A 21,481-nucleotide genomic window follows, 5' to 3' on the forward strand; every position below is an offset into this window, starting at 1 on the left:
ATGACCCATCCTACAACCACCACATGCACTGCACTTATGTGGAGCTAAGCACAGTGTGCTCTAGGCACCTGTCTGGGACCCTCAGGAAGGCCTAGGAGCATAACTGCAGTCTAAGTTGACTGCAGAGCCCACATAACAAGGCAGCAGGGTGGGGATATCTTGCAGTTAGATGGGATTTGGAGGAGGAAAAACTTTCCCTGGTATGGTGCTTAGGAGATCTTTCTCAGTAATCAGACCAACTGTGCATTTGTTTGCTGGATCCTGAAGGCTGCATCAGTGAGAGCTGGGTTCAAAGCATAGAGCAGAATACAGGTTCCAGGACATCCTGTTTAACAGTAAGCTCAGTTCATGCTGACGTAAGGATGACAGGGTGGGACTGGAAGGTTTGTTGGGCCTATCCCACCTGTGGCCCAGAGCAGAGTTTTGCCATTTCTTTATGCTTTTGTGGTTCAAGTCTGTCTGTCTCTCTCTGGGTGCTGGGATCAGTTCTTAAATTGGGGTCAGGTCTTAAATTGTTCTGTATTCTGATTTTGTGCTGTTACCTAGCCTGGTACTACCCGCTTTTGCCCCCTCAACACTCAGCAGGGTTTGTTTGTCTCTTGCAGCATTTGAAGCAATTTCATATTCTTGCATTCTTCTCCAGAAGCAACAGGTCCCAACAGGATGTGCGGTTGCTGCCCACATGCCTCAAGTGGACTGAGGAGGCCAAGAAGGGTCAGGGGCTGAGGAGAGACATGGGGCAGCCAGAGCCCAGGGGGCAAGAAAGGAGGGGTTTAACCACAATAACCCCTGGTGCTCTTGACATAGGTGCTGTTTCCCGCACCTCTCTTCACTCTGATGCTGGATGTCACTGGGGAGCTCCCAGGACTCTGTGTCAGAGTAAAGATCAGACCAAATATGCAGGACTTCGCCTAGTATGCTGTACCCAGGAATCTGTGCCAACCTGACCATATGCTTGGGTCCTCTGATCTCTTGTCTCCAAAGCTCTTTCACCACCTCCTCCATCAAGTACCTACAGACAGCCGCCTCTAAAGCCTCCAGCTACCTGTTCTCTCCATACTTTTGTCATCCTGTGCCACTGTTCTCTCTCCAGAGTTATTTGGGTTGTTCCAAGACCTGTGTTGCTCTTTCATTTTGAAAGGACTCATTTGCTCCTTGTTGTCTCTCTAACCTTTGTTCCAGAACCTTCCCCAAGCTCCAATAACTCCTTTCCTTCACAATCTGTGAACTGCTGCATTCCCTGGGTCAGTGTCCAAGGTGAGCAAAAGCTCACTGTATTTTCCTTTCTTCTCATTCTGTTGGCCACAGTCACTGCTACAAAGATTAACTTGAGTTAATCTTCCAAAAAGATAAAAGTCAGAATGCCTTTATCTTCCCATTTTTCAGACCCCCCTCCCGTATATCCTAGACTTTTCTGAACAGGGTGGATCTTCCTGTGACCATGCATTCACAGCTGGCAAAAGATACCCTGTCTTCATTTCTTTCTCCTGTTTCCAGTTGAAGAAGACCATTGCTTATTTGCAAAACTACCTCTGATTACAGGTCATGACAGGGGCTGAGAGATAATTGAACAAAATACAGAGTACCTACAGTGTGTGCTAAACCAGGTTAACTCCTGGAATGCACAAGGAGAATTCAGGCCGCCTGAAAGGTCTCAGGATTGTGAGCACTGAGTTAGAATGCTGAAGGAGAACAGGGAATCTCAGATGTGGAGGACAGTGGCTAGTTGCCTTTCAGGAGGAAGATACAGGCACAGCTCTACAGACAGGAGACTGCACTGTGTTCACATAGCCTGGGAACAGTAGGCAGACAGCTGCCTTGGGGCTGGCAGAGGGTATCTCCACTGCCATGGGCCTTCTGATGCAGCCTTAGCCAGCCGATCCTCACTCTATGGACTCCCCAAGGCCCACCTCACCTCCTTGGGGCAACCCTGTGGTACATCAAAGTCACTAGAATTGGAGACTCCACCAAACCACTCCTTCTACTCCTTCCCTCCCACAGCAAATCATAATCTTGCAGGCAGACAATGAAGATAGGACAACTATTCAGAAAAAAACGCATGGCTGGGGAGGCTCAGGACATGTCCTGACTGCACCTGCCGGTTTTCTTTTCCTGAGGCCGCCGGGCACTGGCTGTGCTGCACCTGCCGCGGGCCAGCGCCTGCCTCTCAGCCACATACCTGGGTGCTGTGCAGGCCCTGGCCTGCTCCACATCCTGCTCTGCTGTGATTCTATCTTCTCTGCTGCACTCCTTCTCAATAGCCTTGGTGAGGCGAACCTGTCACTCTTATACCCGCCATTTGATGTTCTGTAATCATGTGGCCATGAAAGAAACAGAAAAGAAATGCCCTCCTGCTTATCTCTCTGTTTTCCTTAAAAGAAAAGAAAAAATTCATGCATGAAAACTATTTCCCCTACCCAGTTAACTTTTTCTTTTTACACCTCCTTCTCCCTCCCTCCATTGTTGTCCTTTCTTTCCTTCTCCTTTCTTCTCCTCCTCTTCTTTTTCAAGACAAAGGCAACTCTTTTTTCCTAAATTGTGTGCTCCTTGGAGGCGGAAGTTTATTTCCTTTTGCATATTGCTTTTTTTTTTTTATTAAATATGAAGTCTGCCGTTATTGGAGGTAGAAGCATGTATGCATTATGCTTCAATTCAGAGAGGACGGTTCCCAAGGACCTTGTAAATAAAGAGAGAGCACCCATTTTCTGGTTAGGGAGTAACTGGCATTCTTAGGGCTAGTGTGCTCTTTCCAGCATTTATATGAATCGAAATACAGTAACTAGTAACTAGAAATTAAAAGAGAGGAGAAACCTTCATTGCATTTAGATTGACACCATTCAAATTAAGGAACCAACAGGCTGATCACAGTATAAATTTGGCTCATTGGAGTTCACACAGGTTGAAGTTCATGGTACCTCAATGGAATTTTAGATTTTTATGCTTTCATACAAGTCATGTATCTAGTTGATTTCTCTTTGACATTCTGACACTTGAAGGCCAGCATAACAAATGCATTAAATCTCAAGTATAAATTCATTAGAACCATAGTTATTAGTCTGACACCAATTATTTTAGAATCAGTGGTACCTTGATAGAATGAGAGAGAAATTCAGGGAATCTTAATAAACCTGTTAAATGGGATAAACTACCATGTGTGTGTCTACATGTTTTGAGTTTGTGATGAGGAAGGTATGTGTGTGTGGTTTGTGTGTGTATGGGGAACTATAATTTCACTAATACTGAGTCCAAGAGGTTAACATTCATAAAAACTCTATTGATGTCTACATTGAAATATTATCTTGATCTCATGAGATAACTTTATCTAAATGAATTCAATTATTAAATTTATGTTAGAAATATCCTTCAATTTACTTCTATTGGTGAAGAGACAGAACTATCACACATTTAGCACAAGGCAAGACCCAGAAGCCAGGGTTTCTCATGCCCATATTTGTGTCCATATATCATTGTTGCATATAAGCATCTATGAAGAGCAAAGCATGGTAAAGCATGGTAAAGCACTCTATGCTTACATATTATAATCTATTTATTTATATCATACTTTATAGTTTACAAAAATATATAACAGACATTATCTTATTCAATCCTCCAACAATGTAGACAGAGGTGGTGTTACTCCCATTTCACATGAAATGTAATGTGTGGAGTAATGTATAGCCTGAAAATTGGTGATTATGTCTCCTGCTTTGCCTGGAACAACCTCAGAGTACCTGTTCAGATGTAATTATGAGAATCTCCTTTCAATCTCAATATCTTCTCAGTTTAGTTGATAAACACTATCCCAAACAATCTGTAAATCACTTTTAACTTACGTCAGACTTTTCGTTAAAGTGCATGTCATTTGTGCAATGCCAGGTCATATTTTGACAATAAGAGGGAGTCAGGGTTAGACATTGTTAACAGCCTGGTCTGCAGGTTTAGATCTAGCAAATTCAAACTATGCCAGACTAGTTAATGACATCTAGTAAGCAACATGATTTCTTTTGTTGGCCAGTTGATCCCATGGCCTCTTATTGCCAGTGTCATCTTCTCCAAATAGCAGCCCTTCTCTTTCACCACCCAAGATGGCCCAATTCACATTACTTGTCCTTCTCTATTTGAGGAATTCAGTTTCTGCCATTCTTCTCACAAACACGTGGTGGTCTCAGCCAGTATTCCTTCTCTCCATGGTCTATTAACTAACCTTGGAGACATTAGGGGCCATTTCATGGAGTTTATCACATCTGGACTTTTGGTAAGGCAAGGTCCCAGTCTAAAGTCCAGACTCCTGTTAGTATTAAACATGAAAGCCTTTACATCTAAACTGGAAACTTCCAACTAAAACCTGAAAAGTGTATTCATATAAGAAGTGTGAATGGATGAAAGCGACAATGGTCTCACTCACAACACCTGCACATTTCACAGCAACCACCACCCACAAACATGAGGGTCCATTTGAAGACTCTCCAGGAAGCTTGGCACTCAGTTTCTCCATGACTTGGGGATATGGGGTTAGAAGAACAGATAGAGACAAATCTTTTTTATTAGAATGAGATAAGTCCTGAATCTTGTCTTTGTATTCACCAGTTTGGGACACATAGTAAGTTTCTTGATTTTCCTTAACACAATTTCCTCAATCTGTAAGGTGAAAATAATAAACAATGGTCATGTTTAACTGTTAGGATAGTTGTGAGAAATTGATGCTATATGAATGTGGAGAGTTTGGCACATAAGTGGCTCACTGGATTTTTGTATAATGTATTATTGGAATTATGTGGATTGTTTTATTCCATTTTCTGACTTCACTATGTTTCTGAAAGGTTAATTAAGGAAGACTTAACCAAATGGTTTTAATTAGCATACTAGACTGCTCTGCGCTTTTGTGTTAATGGTTCATCCTAGGAGGTGGGGACTCAAATTCCAAACACCCCCTTCAGGGAGAACTTCTGAATTCTTCTGCATTGCCAGGCTTTTCTCTATCCTAGGCTCAGTGTCACAGTCTGAAATGCGGTATCCTCACCTAGACCACAGCTTGTTCAGGATACCCTTCATCTACACAAAGGCTTTGGAGATGTGGACAGAAGATGGGAAGGACAGCCTGTATTTCACAGGTCTGTTCACAGGTCCTTTAAGTTGTCAAGTCCTCACCCCAGGGAGCTCTCTGTGAGCCTGGCTGGGGCCACATAATAGGAGTAGTGTGGAGTTAAGCAGGCAGGAGGAAGGTAAAAATAAACAAGAGGATGTGTGTTTTAGGGGGAGGAATATTTTCTTGATGGATTAAGCAGGAGGCATGAGGTACTCAGAAAGCCACAAATTACCAAGGATGGAATTGTGAGCAGTTAGTTGTTGCTCAGGTTAATAACATCCTGATAAAAACATTTCAAATACAGAAGCATATCTAATTTCATTCAGGATACCTCAGTGTTAGATTCCCTTCCTTTTTTACTCTCCCTGATACTAAGCAAGTTTCCTCGAGATACTTCTTATGAGGGGGGGCTTTGGTTTTCTTGATATGCTTTTGGGTTGGCTTCTTCCTTAATGTTAACTTAGACTGGAAAACATATCAAGATATCATCTACTCCACTCTGAGGGAGGGTGCAGTCACCAGAAATACAAAATTATTATTGCTGCCTGTATTTTTGAAATATCACCCAAACATCCTTACGATTGGCTAAATTATAACTAATATACTTGTGGTTTAAATTTCTGTTTTATTATGTATCATTTATGGTCTATATCTAATTGCAATTCTCAACCCTCTGTTGACCACACTTGCTGAGAATTAGCCATTAACTCTGGACAACTGTGAAAGAGGTTGGGAATATTTCTTAAGGGAATTGGATCCAGTTAAACTAAGTTCAGGAGAATCCAAAAGCAGCTCAGAAGAACTGTGGCCAGATGGTAATCTTCATATTAGATTTCAAATCCCTTTATCAATTCTTTAATTTAAAATGATACAACTATACTTGTATTGGAAGGAGAGGGGCTGTTATCATAAACTTAAACAGTGATAGGTGATAATAACCTGTGCATAATATATAATTGTCATTTTCCACCATAAATGAGCTGAGGACAGGGGTAACTGACTTAGACTTCATTAACCCTCACAGTGTTGCACAGAGTGGAAACTTAGTGAATGTTTTGGATGATTTTATGGTGTGAGCAATTGCAGGTCTGGCTTCTTACAAGTGCAGTCTTGTACACAGAGATATTTGTGGGTTAAGAATGTAGGACTACCAGTTTTCAGTGGTGGTTTTTAAATCCTGTAGTTAAAAAAAATGTACTTGAGTGTTTCCCAAACAGAATCTCTCTGTGCTACTTGTGGGGTGATGTGTACCTCTCCCAAGGGGGCCCAGTTTGACTTTTTACTAGTCCTGGAATGATGGGAGAAGAGGAAGCCAGTTACTGAGGGGCCCATGGGAGGAAGACTATACCCAACTCTCCAAATGATAACTGCTTGTCCATAGTCCCAACTCAATAACCCAAAAGGTAGGCAACAACTGGGTTCTAGGTTGATTGTACTAAGAGCAGATTAGGTGATGCCAAACCTGACCCCAAGGAGGTGAGAGCCCAGAATGGTCTGAAGGGGAGAGAGTTTTCCTTCAAAAGTACTCTGTATGTATGCAGCGGATCTTGCTATCCAGTGAGTAGATTTTCTTGTTAAAATCATATACTAGCTACATTACAGTAGTGAAAATAAGGGAACCTTACACTCTAGATATAGTAATAGAAATGCTTTGGGCACACTGCGATGAGCAGTGGTAGAAAGGATATACATAAAGAAGCTCTTAGAGCTTAAGAGTTCTTTCAGTCCCATGCAAGAAGCATCTTAAGCTGCACTGAAATTGTTTTCTTTTTTTCATTTTTGATTATAATTAACTTTTTTTTTTTTTTATAATGTCAAGTAGTAGAATAGGTTGTAGTCAACCTACAATAAAAAGTTTAGGTACAAATATATATGTTGAAATGACAAATTAAAATCACAATCATGAGGGTCTAGGATATCGTAAGGAAAGCAAAAGCATGCTACCTGTAGGTAAAGGGATAGGTATTTCACACATTGGGCAAGGCAGTTCAATTGGGAGGCCTTTGTGGATGGCGACCAGGCAGCATGTGCTAGAAATCTCAGAACCACACAGAGCCTCTAACCCAACAATTTTACTTTTACAAACTTAGGCCAAGAAAGTAAGTAATGAGACATATGAAAAGATTAAACTATAGGAATGTACACTATTAGAATTATTTATAATAGCAAACAATGTGGAAACAACCACAATGTCAATGGCAGGCAAGTGATTTTGCACAGTATGTTGTGATGAAACAGTAGGCAACCATTATAAACCAGGCCATAGACAGATACTGAACAGTCTGGAAAATGTCAGTGGGGTAGTGGCACAATTAAAAAGTGGTTCACAAAAATGCATTTTCAATGTTATCATCTGAAAATTGTAGGTATACTCTGCTAAAATATAAGTATACTTACAAATGCTTTTTAAAAGAACCTGACTATCAGAATATTAATCCATGGTTCATTTTATTTTTTTAAATTTCTTAAATTTCTGAAATATTTTTCAGTGAGCCTGAGTTACTTTGTAATAAGAAAAAAAAAAATCAATTAAATATTAAAAGCCAGGAAGTGGTATCAGCAAGATGATGAATAAGGAGGCCCTGGCCCTTGTTCCCCTGCAAAAGCAATAATTTAGTAATGAGTCACCAGCAAAAATAGCTCTGGGGGAGCTGGAGAGTAAAGTGAAGAAGATTCAGCAATCCATTAAGGTTCAAAACCCAAGATGGTTGCATAGAAAAGTGTTGGCAGTATTTTACCTGTGTTACTCCGTTCCTCAGCCTGAACAGGTGACAAGGGGGGGAGCCTCTCTCTCATGACCCCTCTCTGTGGAAAAAGCAGTCAGAACCCAGCAGCCTTCCCCAATAAGACTCCCAGACATTGCCATCATCACAGACACCTGCAGGTTTCATGAATGAGTCTTCAGTGGCAGTGACCCCTGCTGATGGTGCTGCCCAGAGTCCAAGCTATTGTCCTCACCTGGAGGCAGAGCTACCACACCATCAGCTGATACTTACTCCAAGGACTCTGTAGCAAATGAAACTGAAAAATCTGAAGAAATGCGCAAAGGATATGACTATACATTTTTCAAAGGTACACAAATGGCCAACAGATATGTTTAAAAAGTGCTCAAAATCACTAATCATCATGGAAATATAAATCAAAACTAAAATGAGATATCTCACTTCACTGGGAATGACTTATTGTTAAAAAGACAAAAATGACTAAATAAATAAACAAATAAATAGCATGTGTTGGTCAGGATAGGAAGAAGGAAGAACACTTGGAAACTGTTGGTGAGAATGCAAATTAGTGTGACCATTAGGCTCCTCAAAAACTTGTAATAAGAACTACCATGTGACCTGACAATCCCATTTCTAGGTATATATCCAAAGGAAATAAAATCTGTATCACAAAGAGACTTCTGTACCCTCACATTCATTTCAGCATCAGTAACCATGATATAAAACCAGCCTAAATAGGTATCAATAGAAAAATAAATTATGATATATATGTATGTATTATGTGTATAGATGTCTATATATGTATAAAAACAATGGAATGCTAGTCATCCTTTAAAAAGAGGGAAATTATGTCATCTTCAACAACACGGATGAACTGAAATAAGCTCCACATAGAAAAAAACAAATACTTCATAATCTTATTTACATGTGGAAATAAACTCATAGTGGTAAAGAATAGACTGGTGGTTGGGAAAATGGGGAGATGTTAGTCATGGGATGCAAACTCGCGAATGAGTTCTAGAGACAGGTACTGTGACTACAGTTAACAATACCTTATTAAATACTTGAAATTTACTAAGAGAGGTAAATTATACCCCCAAAGAGAATATGACAACTTTGTAAAGCAATGGATATGTTAGTTACCTTGATACTGGTAGTTATTTCACAATGTACACATATCAAGACAGGAAACTGTATACCTTAAACACACACAATTTTTATTTAATTATAGCCTCAGTAAAGATGAAAAATTTAAAACATTATGTGTTATATTTATACCAACTGTAAATAGAATAATTGTGTCAAAGTCCACCTATACAAGCAGCTAAATTTTTAAGAAAATCCTTATGCAGTAATTTTTTTTAATTTAACAAAATTGCTTGTCCCATTTATTAGTTACAGCCCAGTTTTTCCACACAAAATACTCTTTTGTTTAAATTTAATAATGTGTGTGTAGTAACAAAATCTAAATAACAGCACATGTAGGGGGCAGATATGATGTATATTTCTCTCAGCTGCCTACATGTGTTAGAAAGTAGCTCACACAAAACTAACTGTGCCCTATCTTTTTCATGCTTCATGTAATGTCCACAAGTGTCTGCTGCAGAGCAGCTGCAGGGAAGAGGAAGGTATCTCTTTTAGAGTTTACAGCTGGTGAACACACTTAGCACACAATATATACCATTCCTGATGAGAACTTCCAGAAGAGGAATCCAGGCAATGAGGGGACTGCAACACTGCAGTGCAGTCAGGCAGTGCCAAGGGACCCTGAGGATGGTTAGGGTGGAGAGATACTGGGAACAGAGGAAAGGAGGACTTTGACATCCAATTGCAATGAAGATGAATGACTCCAAAATTAACTGAAAACTTCCCATTCATTATCCATTAAGCCTAAGAAACAGAGAGCGTGTTCCTCTTTCTCTGCTCACCATAAGTCTGTACTTACATTGTAGTGATATTCAGCTTTCAGTCTGATGCACTGCATTTATAGAGGGCCCATGCAGAGGACTAACTGCTATGGCAGATATAAAGATATGTGTGGATAAAATCCCTGCCTTGGACACTTACAAGTTGGTAAGGTGATTAAGGCAAAGCCTCACAGAACTATATAAATCATATTAAAATATCCTCCATGTAACTTTCATTTCTCTGAATCCACCCTAGTTCCTGTAAGAAGGGTGTTTCAATGTGAAATGAAAGTATTATTTTTGATGCCAACCTTCTCCAAAGGAAATTCAGTAGTTTCCATGAGTTTTCAAAGTATACCCAACCTCCTTCCAACATGAAGAATATTGGTTTTCATAATTGATGATTATATAATCTGTCCATTAATTTAATGAATCCAGATATTTTATAACAGTTATGTACTTGGAAAGATAGTCTATATGAGCAAATATCTCTAGGAATGTTAACTTGTCTTACCAAACCCAACTAAACTAATATTGGAAATATTAATATTTATTAGAAGGCTCCCTTCTAACAAGGAACTTGTTGTCTACCCTCTGGTTTTACTTGCATCTTACACCACAGTTAAGAGATATATACAAGTGAAACCCCATCACCACCCCCAGATGCACAATTTGACATCATCTTTCTAAGCTTAGTAGAAAAAATAAACTACATGTGTACCTTTCTTTTGTACTCACTTGAAACAGTGCACATTTAGAATTCACATATCATTGAAATCAGTTAGATCTTTGAATACTTGGGTTTCAAACTCCATCTGGCTCTGCAAAATGAACATACTCAACTTACAGACTTATAGACTCAAATCACAGACTTCCAAAAGAGGTAGAACAAAAACAAAATGCTCTACATGTCTCTCTAATGTTTGTAGAGAGAAAGGATAACTGTGGGAGAGAGAGCACAAGGATTTCAAGTGTTCATGTGGTTATTTTCTCTCATAGGCTTCATTAGTACTGACTATATTCCTAGCACAATGCTTAGTTCTTGGTCCACAGGGATGAACAAGACCCCATGACACAGTTCTCCAAGGGCTTCCAACCTAGTATCAGAGACTGGCCAGAAACTGGGTGTACAATTGAGGGCCATGAGGACTGCAGTAGGGATCAGCATATATTGAATTCTGGGAGTCCTAGAGGAAGGATTGAGGCACAGCAGAGCCATGGAGGAAAGTGGGGAGGCTTCCTGGAACAGAAAAAGGAAGACTGAGAGCTTTGAATAATGAAGAGATGTGCTTCAAGATGAGGACCCAAGAGTGTTCACAGGATTATTAACAGAAAGGTAGGGCAACCCTGGCAACAGCAGATACAGGGGTGAATGAGAAGATGACAGTAATGTAGATCCAAAAGCTGGCCAATCCTTTCAAGAACCTTGACTGTGAGAAGGAACCATTTAGACAAGAGCTAGAAGTAACTGTGAAATTAAGTTCTCTGCCCTTTCTTTGTCTCACTTTCTTCTTCCCTCCCTTCTTTCCTCCCTCCCTCCCTCTCTTCTTTCTTTCCTTCCTTCCATCCTTCCTTCTTCCCTTCCACTTTCCCTCAATCCTTCCTTTATTTCTTCTCTTTTTTCCTTTTGTTTTGTTTTTCATATGTGACCATTTAAAATATTTAAAGTCCTAATGGGAAGGTTTTACTAGAGAGGGAAGTCATGTAAAGGTAACTAAGGGAGTAAAGGTGAATGATGAAGTAATTCCTAAGGAGGAGGAAGGAGATCCAGATCCAGAACTCTCCATCAGGCATTTTTGAGATCCATGTACCCACTCATCCATCCATCCATCCATCCATCCATCCATCCATCCATCCATCCATCCATCCTTCCATCCCTCCTTCCATCATTTACATGGCACCTACTATGTGCTACACACAGAATGAGTTTGCACAGAGATTAGATGAAGAAAGAGACTGAGCCATGGTATGGGGAAAGGACTTCCAGGTGAGACAACAGCAGGTGCAAAAGCATGGAGGGAAGAACAGCAAGATGATGTATAGCTCCAGTGGCATGAGAGAATAGAAGATAGTAGAAGATGCGATTGGGGAGACAGAAAGAGGCCACTGTATCTATTTCCAAACCCACTAGAGGATCTTGAGCAAGGATAGAGTGTGATAGCATTGGCATTTTTAAATATATTGAATATTCTGGAGAAAAGGAAGTAGGGGGACAATAATGGAATCAATAAAACTAATGATCTGGGCTGAGTGACAGATGATGTATGCTGATGGTTGATAGATGTGGGAAGAGGTTACAATCATAGGTTTTTGAGGAGACAGAAATTAAAGCTGGTTCTTGTTTCTTAATGAAAAACTGGGTGCATTGGAATGATATTTAATGACAGGGAAGACTGAGGGACAGGTAAGATTTTGGGAAAAATCCAGAATTTGTTGAAGACATGTCAAGTAGGCAACTGGTGATATAAACTAAAACTTCAAAGGATTGGAATATGAAGAAATCACATAACTCTATCTTTTTAAAACCCCCAGTGAATTTCCATCATCTTCAAGACAAAACCCAAGTCACACATGTTCCTTCTTTGTGTCTGCCACCTAATCTCCAGCCTCATATACACCAAGTTCTCATGTAAGACAGATGTATTTTCATCTTCTGCTTACTGTTTCATTTTTCACTGTCCCTCTTTCTTTTATATATATGTCATTCTTTTTGCTTCCCACCATTCTGACCTGGATATTTTCTCCTTCAAAACCCAGTTCTTCTGATAATCCCTTCTGGCTCACTCTGAAAACTTCAGTGGTTCCATACAGTTGATTTAGATGCCCCTTTTCTTGCCAATCACCATGTTCTATACATCTCTATGGACTCTGACACTAGAATACTCAGGGCACTCTGCCAAATAGTGAATGAACTTTGAAAAGTTGCCTAAATTATCTGAGACTTAGTTTTCTCATCTTTAAAGTAAGGACAATAACACTGTCTACTTCACAGAGTTTTTAGATGGATTCAATGAAGTGATATGGTACTTATGACACTGCCTGACATAGGTGAAGCATTTAATTACCATATAAGTTATTAAATATTATTATGATACTTATCACACTGTTATGCAATTATTTTCATATTGTCTTTTTCCATCAAGGGAAGTTGTTGAGCCTTTCATCATTCTGGCACACATTAAGTCTCATTAATTGTTTCTAACATGAATGAGTGAGTTTATGAATGAAAAGCAAAGCACTTGGCTACAATAGTACTATGAGATGAACTGGCAGGTACTTCTTTAGTGGTCTTTCAGTATTGAAAAGCTGTTCTCCATGGGTGAACATGATTCATCTGGTCCACCATGAGCAAGAAGCTCTGGACTGCTTATCTTACATTACACTTGGGTTACAGTTCCGTAAAAGCAATATTGTTACCTTTGGATCAGGTAGACATGGTCCAAAGGCTTCCAAGAGAAGAGTCTCTTCTCTCACAGCTTTTTCATAGTCTGCAAAAGACAGCTTCCCATCATGGTCATGATCCTGAGGGGTGAGCAGCAACGCATCAGTTAACATGTAACATGCTTACCACAATTGCTTTTTATTTTCATAGTCAAATGTTAATGGAAGAAAAGTTCTAGAAAAATAAGAAATTAGGTCATGAAATTGAAAAGAATTTGGGGGGAATTTGCTGGGGATCGAAGCCAGGCCCTTGCACATACTAAGCAAGCACTCCTAAACTTAATTATACCCCCAGCCCAAAAGAATTTTGAATATTGTAATAGCACAATTCAAGTGTTTAATTTTTAGAAAACTAAAAATTAGCCATTATTCTTATTTCCATCCCAAATATGACCTGTGCATTTCAATATAAAACTCTACATTACTCATCATTACCATTTTCTTAAGTGTTATTTCAACCAAATCTTTAATTCCTTCATCAGGGTCTTCCTCTGATGGTTGTTTCAGAAGGCTGTTCTTTAACATGTGAAACATTTCCTCCTTTGAAATGAAGCCGTCCCCATTCAAATCAAATACTTCAAAGCAATCTTTAAAGAAAATACCAAATTATGAATTTGATACTATCCCTAAGTTAACATTTTCTCTGACCAAGTTTTGAGGGCTAAGGTCTCTCTTTCTGGTGCTTCATAAACCCTGAAGACCTTGGCATAACCTGATTTTCACAGTAAATGTTGAATGCATTCAAGAATCCTCAGGAAGTCTCCTTACTCTCAACTATCAAAAAGCACACCAAGGAACAACAAATTGGACATTTTTTATCCTGAAACTCTTGGAAAACTGATTAAAATATGACTCAGAGTTCATCAGAATCAAAAATTAAATATCAGAACACCCAGAAAACCTGCTACTGGTTCCTCTCTAGGACTGAGAGAGTTCTATCCCTGTTTCTATCCTTCAATAAATTCTACTCTAGCACTAAAAGAAAAGAGGGGGAGAAAGAGAGAGAGAGAGAGAGAGAGAGAGAGAGAGAGAGAGAGAGAGAGAGAGAGAGAGAGAGAGGGCGAATCCAAACACTTAAATCAATATTCTGTTTTTCTCTTTAAAATTCAGATGTTAAATCTTTAGTACATAAACAACATGTGTGCATAATTAGAGTGTATAGCAATGCCTATGTAATCTTCCCTGGCATAAATAACTCTTCAGAATTGCTTGATTTTCCTTTTAGTTATTTTCTTTCATCCCTATTGACTCAAATGCATTCCATAAAAGAAGCTAATGAGGATTCAGACCAACCAACCAACAAACACACCCACCCACCGCACTGGCCGGTTGGGGGACAGTGATTTAAATGTTTTGGCTATGTTAATCAGAATGTACAAACCAGTAGGATAATCTGCATTCTTACATTTCATTTTCTCTTCTAAGGATCCCCGAAGAAACACTGATAATCCATTAATCCACTCTGATACATTTACACAGCCATCATTGTCCTTATCAAAACCTCGGAATACTAAAAAGAGAATGAGAGATACTATGTAACAATCATGGTGCATCGGAATACTAAAAAGAGAATGAGAGATACTATGTAACAATCATGGTGCATCTGAATTCTCAATAATGTATTTACATTGGCATCACTTGCTTTTAAAATTCAGAGAAAACTTCAAGATCTCATAGCCCATTATTCTCATTTGACAGAGAAGGAAACTGACACATCATAACATCAGAAAATCTTTTAATTGTGCATTTGAATTTCCTCTTCCTGTTTTGTGGGAAGAAAGAATATTCTAAATATCTATATATATGAATTAATTTTAATGTAATATTTTGCTATATTAAATGTTAATCTTATTTGATGTGCTAAATATATTAATATTAAAATACAATTTCATATTTTTGTTACTCAAGACAAGTAACATTATTATAAGACTGTATTCCACTTTTATTGAGTTATTTTCTAGGATATAAGGAAATTTAAAGGTATTTTAGAAACTGTTATAATTATTATGTTTGTGAAGAAAAACCAGAAATGTTCTGAGCTTTTCAATATAAGGGAAATATAGTTATTCAACCTTTCACATGGTCTTACATATAGAGAGTATTACCTCTTTCTCTAATGATCATTGGAAAATTAAATGTGTGCATTCAAATAAATTGGGAATAAAGAACATTAAGTCTCCTACCAAGATTACAATCAAACTCTGAGCTTTTAAAATGTTTTCTGGTTAAGGCCAGAATTGACTGATTTGAATATTGTATGTCTTTTACCTCTGTCCATGATCATGTCATCTGTCATTCCAAATGTAACGTGCAGGATGTTCCGAAATGCATTACGATCTAGTCCAATGACTGCAACTGGACGCTCTGGTACATCTCCAACCAAGTTATAAAAAAGCTTTATAAGACAGTTCACTTCAAATTTATTAACTGTAGAGTAATAAAGGTAAAACAAGAGTGCATTTTAATATTTAAGTTTTACATTGATGCATATTTATATGTATTAATGTACTATGTCATATACATACATAATACTTACATATTATATTATGTATATATATACATCTCTCTATATATCTATATATTATATTATATATACTTATATATATTATGTAGATATATATCTATATTATAAAGATATAAATATAATGTGTATATATAGATGTGTGTATATATATATATATATATATAAGATGACAAACACATCATATACGTTGTTGTTCCAAAAGACTTTCCTGGTTTGAGACTCATGACCCTAATTTAATGGGTGATGCTGGTCAAAGATAAATTGAAATGAAAACTAGCATTTCCTCCACACAATTCAAATATTAAATAGATGCAAATTCAATCATGTTTAGGGGAGAAAAAGATAATATTAGCCAAATCATTTGAATGATGAATGTGGTGTCAGATTTTAATCTCTATAAGGTTGGAAGAGGTCTAATTTAAGATAAGAATGGTAATGTTTTTAAAAATGGTGCACAACCATAGAAATGAAAAGATGTACCCCATTTGTGTATCCCATTTGTGTACAATTAATCAAAATGCAGTCTGTAAAAATAAAAAAATAGAGACTGGGGAGATAGCTCAGTTGGTAGAGTGCTTGCCTTACAAGCACAAGGCCTTGGGTTCGATCTCCAGCACCAAAAAAATAAAATAAAATAAAATAAAATAAAATAAAAAATAATTAAAAAAAAAAAAAAAAGAAATGTGAGAACATGTAGTCCAAATGGCAAATTGTGGAGGGCATTGTGGATACCAAAAACATGAGTCATGCCTTATTAATCTGTTGATTCAGGACAATCACTTAATAGGCAAATGAAATAATTATTTATACCTCTCCCAAGAGGGGATCAGAAAAACCATGGAAGCATTTGAAATCAGTAGTGGTATCTGCTGTTAATAAAGGTCACCTAGGAAGGACTTAGCCTAAAAAAAGAAAAAGAATGGAAACTTTTTCCTAGAATTTTGATGATGAGAATTTATGAGATTTACAAATTGGCTTTTCTGGGAAATAGATACCATACTCCTGAGAGCTAATGATTTTCATTTTCATTTCACTTTAGCCTTCATGAATTCATAAGCCATATTTCTGAAATAAGAAACACTTATTTTATAAAAAAGAAATTTTGAGCATATTCTAGCACCTTAATATGGGTCCTCTTAAGGACTACATAAAAATTAACAAATTAACATTCAATAATTAGTACTTTGGAGGAAGGACATTTGTATCTAAAGGATGTACACAAACACAGATACTTGTTGATACACATAAGTGAATAAGGGATGGTGTTTATAAACACTGAGTTAATTACGTGTGTTCCAACTGCCATTTGAAGTATATAAATGGAAGAGTTATTGCCTGACATTAATAACATAAAAGTGAGTATAAAAATGAAGTATAAGAAGATGGGGAAAATTTTATTTCAAAACCAGGTAAAATTATGGTTGAATATTTTCAAAAACAATGACAAAATCTATATACATACATGAGAAGACAACACATAAGAATGGAGAAATCACACCTCAACCTGTTTATTAAGACAGGCTCCAGTGTGATTTCTGTTTTTGGGAACCACATTTTAAGAGAAAAAAATTAAAAACTTTGAAAAGGAAAATAGTAAATCTATTAAGTAGCAGAAAAATGTAATGGTTATGATTTTAAAATGAACAATTAGTCACCAAAAAACAGTATAATGAATTGGCATATGATCCAACAATTCTACTTCTGAGTATACACACAAAATCTGTTTGAGCAGGAACTCAACCAGATGCTAGTACACCAATGTTCATAGTAGCATTATTCACAATCACTAAAAGATAGAAGCTACCCAAGTGTTCATTGATGGATGAATGGCTAAACAAAATGTGATGGATTCCTCAGCTTTAAAAAGGAAAGGAAATCCTCTTACATGCAACAAAATGGATCAATGTTGATGGACATTAAGATAAGTGAAAATTCAAGACATAAAAAGAGAAACACTATATGATTTCTGTTATATGAAATCAAATTCACAGTGACAGAAAATAGAATGGTTGCTGCCAGTGGTTGGGGGAAGGAGTGATTGGGGAGTTATTCTGCAAGACACAGTGTTTCAGTGAAATTTTTTGGAGATTGATGGATAATTAAATAACAGTATGAATGTACAGTAGTTCCCCTGCTTAATTAGAAATTTTACTTTCTAAGGATCCAGTAACCTATGGTCAACCACAGTCTGAAAATACTAAATAGAAAAGTTTCAGAAATAAAGTATTTATGTTTTAGCTAATCCTTATTGCAGTATATTGTTATTATTATTCTGTTTTATTATTCACTATTGCTGCTAACTTCTTACTTTGCCTAATTTATCAATTCAAATTTGTTACTGGTGTATATATATTCATATATACACATATGAAAAAACATGGGCTATACAAGGTTCAGTACTATCTACTGTTTCAGGGGATCTTGCAACACATCCCCCACTGATAAGGGGTATCATCTGTACTTAATGCTACAGAATTACACTTAAAATAGTTAAAATGGTAAGTTTTGTGTTATATTCAAGACACACAGACACACACACGTGCATGCAAAGCTCTTAATAAAAGTCCTGTTAGGGATTGGGGAAGAAAATCCTACATAAAGAATGTACTGTGTTCATGTGTATTAAATATGAACAGAGGGGATGTTAATTCAACATTTTCCCATTTCAACTAAAATAAAAATTAAAGAACATAAGCTGAACTTATCAATTGACTTTCAGTTCAAAAATTGACTCAAACCTTTGATCAAAGTTTGATCATGAGTACTTTGCTTGCTGAAACAGTTCTTAAATTGTAGAATACCATACTGCATGAAATTAGGGTACATTCAAGAATGGCTTTCATCTTTCTGGAATGCTCTACATGTGACCTGCATAGAATGGTGGATGGTGAATTAACTAGATGCTCACTTAAGATCTTTTCTTCTTCTCTGGTTCAGCAATATGTATTCATTTCATCTATTGCATTATCATCTGGCAACTATAAAAGAAAGGTGACTTTAGGTAAAAGTCCTTTGTTTAAAGAAATTTACAATTATTATTATGACCTACAACTATTTCAACATAATGCTGTAATGTTTACTTTTAATCTCAAAGTTTTCAAGGCTCACTTAAAATTTTTTTGTAAGAACGAACATCAAGATTGATGTTTTCATTTGTCTTTTAAAATACGCACTTTTCAATTGTTCACAGAACGTTTGTTTTCAATACACTGGAAACTTACTGAACAGAGACTAAATCAAAATCAGTATTGTGTATAGTAGTTATTGCACTGTTTATGAGTATTATAAAAATGTTTACTAGATGTTTTAAGAATATGTTTTTTCCTAGAAATTAGTGTTTTAACAAAACAACAGAATGAAATCCTCATCAAATTAAAATAACCATAATGACACCGTCAATCAAAGAATACCTTTTTCTAAGAATCTTAAAATGCTTATATACACCATAACTTACTTATAGCACCACCCCACGAAGAGAGCATTCTTTCTTACCACTCATTATATCAGATACTAATGATGATGAGAAAGCACTATATCCTGTAATCACATTTAAACATGTTTATTCCTCCTTGTTTGCATAATGGGAATTCTTTGAGGATCATGGCTTCTCCTGTTTTCTCAGGTGGCCAGTAGTTTTGCAATCAGCATACAACTTGGAAGCCTGTGAACCAGACAATATCGTCCTCTTCTGAACCAAATCCACTGATTTTTAGCCAAAGTGCAGTTGGAATGCAATACTAAAGTGTTCTATGAAGTTCTGGGACTCCTTTTCAAAGGAGAGATTAGAACAGCTATCTTTAATAAGCACTCACTTTGTCACCTGGAAAATCTCCTACACCTTTCCACTCTATTAGTAATTGGAAAGCCAAAGTCTAAAGTTGTGAACAGATGCTTTACCAAATGTTTAGCTTTGCTAAGCAATTTTGTTTCCAAACAAACCTTGCTCTGAGACACGTTTCTGTGCCACTTCAACTCATCTTTCCTAAAGAAGATCAGATATTTATGACTATTTTCCCCATGGATCTCTTGTTAAGCTTCCAGAACTTAACAATCATTTATTTTGCTGTAGGAAGAGCTGATAAACAGGCTAAGGTGCACCATGTACATTGGTTATGCTGCTTTTTCTGGTGGTTTTAGTACTTCTTTTACAACACATCTGCGGCTAAAACCACATGTCTCATGAGCACATATTATCTCACTTTTATCATGTAAAAGTAAATTGAGAAGAGGGTCTGAGAGTGCGGTGTGGTGTCATATGCAAAACAATCCCAGCTACTTGGGAGGTTGAGGCAGGAAAAAGGAGGATCTCAAATTTGAAGTCAGCATAGGCAATATGGCAAGACCCAATCTCAAAATTTAGAAAAGGGTGTGGGAGTGGGGTGGGATTGGAGATGTAGATTAGTACTGGTAGAAACCTTGGGTAGCACGTGAGAGGCCCTGAATTCAATCCCAGCACCGAAGACGAGTGCAAAGGGAAAAGAGGTCTGATGAACAAGGAAAGTGCAGCGTAGGTAGAACTAAATGCATGCATGAATATCAGTTCTCTAGGTCCTGTGCGTCGGTGCCCGCCCAAGGAGATTAACATCCCAGGATGGAATTCTCTTCCAGACTTGTCTTAGAGGTTGGTGGTGGCCCCTTCGTCACACAGGTCCTGGAGGCAGAAAGTAGGCAAAGCAAGGAAATTGCACTGGGTAGGACCAGACTTGGCCCAGGAACTTCAGCTTGTCCAAAACTTGATTCTTACTTACAGTGCTTGCAATTTTTAGTTAAGTTGTCGGTCAATTTCTGCAATTTCTTTCGGTTCATGTCGGGAGCTCATGGAATCTGGCGGTGGCCAGTGTCTCTGGGCGCGTGGCTGCAGGGACCCTCAAAAATCTCAGGAATAGGGCACTGGGCTGGCTCTCAGCGCTGCCTGTGCAAGCTCTGGCCTAATAGACAGAGGGGCCATGGCAACGGCCGGGCTGGCCGCTGATTGGCTCCCCGGCTGGGGCTCGAGTGACGCCTACGCGGTACTAGCACACTGTGAGGACAAGGCAACGCCTGGGTCCGCCGCCGATTGGCTCCCGGGCAGAGGCTCACGACTTGCCCGCACGACCGACACACAAAGTGGGATTGGCAGTGGCTGGAATGGCCGGGCACACAGCGCACGCACGGCGTCCTAGGAGGAAAGTTTCAGCCCCGCTGGTTGCAGACTGCATTCTGTTTGCTAAAGTTGGAGTTTTTCTTTCCAGTTGCCACTGTCTTTTGGATTCACAGAGTCTGATTGCATAGCAAATCATCAAAGTCTAAAAGTATAGTGTGGACATGTGTGAGGAATTCTTGGGGGTGGGGGATGAGCGTACACCTCAAGGAAAAGCTTATGGTCTCCAGGAGATCTGGGGGAATTGGGAAAACTCCACGAAATAGCAAGTGTTTTATCCATTTTGTTTTAGCTACCGTGTGCTGGAGGGTGAGGAGGAGCTTTTCTTCCCGGTGAACTGCCTATTAGATTGTCAGTGTTTATGCTCTGACACCAGGAGGGAGTCTGGCACAAAGTATCTTTATGTTGTGGTTACCTTTCTGAGAGTAAGAGGAAATCGGATTCGTTTTTGCTCTCCTCCAGCCCCCATCTCATTCTTCAGGGGTGGAGGTTGTCAGTGTCAATTTTTAAACCAGTTCAAGAGGCATTGTCCCAAATGGAAACAGACTAACTGCCACTTAGGCGTGGGGTACAGCTTCTGTGCTTTCAAGAAAAGAACAGTTCTTAAATCTGTAGAGAGTGTGTGTGTGTGTGTGGGGGGGGACTTTCTGCTCTTTAACT

General features: G+C 38.2%; 1 protein-coding gene across 2 annotated transcripts; it reads right to left on the minus strand.

Moving 5' to 3' along the window:
* Positions 1-9,014: 9,014 nt before the first annotated feature.
* Positions 9,015-20,586, minus strand: CLXN (calaxin). 2 transcript variants are annotated; one of them, XM_079155687.1, is made up of 7 exons: positions 20,430-20,586; positions 15,426-15,584; positions 14,563-14,667; positions 13,593-13,744; positions 13,134-13,238; positions 10,455-10,537; positions 9,015-9,602 (listed from the first exon to the last, which is right to left on the minus strand). In XM_079155687.1, exons 1-6 carry the CDS (start codon positions 20,485-20,487, stop codon positions 10,478-10,480), a joined length of 639 nt encoding a protein of 212 aa, XP_079011813.1. In that variant the 5' UTR covers positions 20,488-20,586; the 3' UTR covers positions 9,015-9,602; positions 10,455-10,477. The 2 variants fall into 2 exon arrangements, with proteins under 2 accessions (XP_079011813.1, XP_079011812.1); XM_079155686.1 differs by having other exon boundaries at positions 9,015-9,576; positions 10,438-10,537.
* Positions 20,587-21,481: the final 895 nt, after the last annotated feature.

The sequence above is a fragment of the Sciurus vulgaris genome, assembly GCF_902686455.1.
Source record: "Sciurus vulgaris genome assembly, chromosome: 1".
Classification (NCBI taxonomy): domain Eukaryota; kingdom Metazoa; phylum Chordata; class Mammalia; order Rodentia; family Sciuridae; genus Sciurus; species Sciurus vulgaris.

What these genes read in the sequence shown, in the direction of transcription:
- CLXN (XM_079155687.1), bottom strand. Translation starts at nt 20,487, where the DNA reads ATGAACCGAAAGAAATTGCAGAAATTGACCGACAACTTAACTAAAAAT. An exon ending in AACTAAAAATTGCAAGCACT is followed by an intron (nt 15,585 to 20,429) that starts GTAAGTAAGAAT and finishes ATTACTCTACAG; the next exon opens with TTAATAAATTTGAAGTGAAC. An exon ending in CTTAGAAGAGAAAATGAAAT is followed by an intron (nt 13,745 to 14,562) that starts GTAAGAATGCAG and finishes TTTTCTTTAAAG; the next exon opens with ATTGCTTTGAAGTATTTGAT.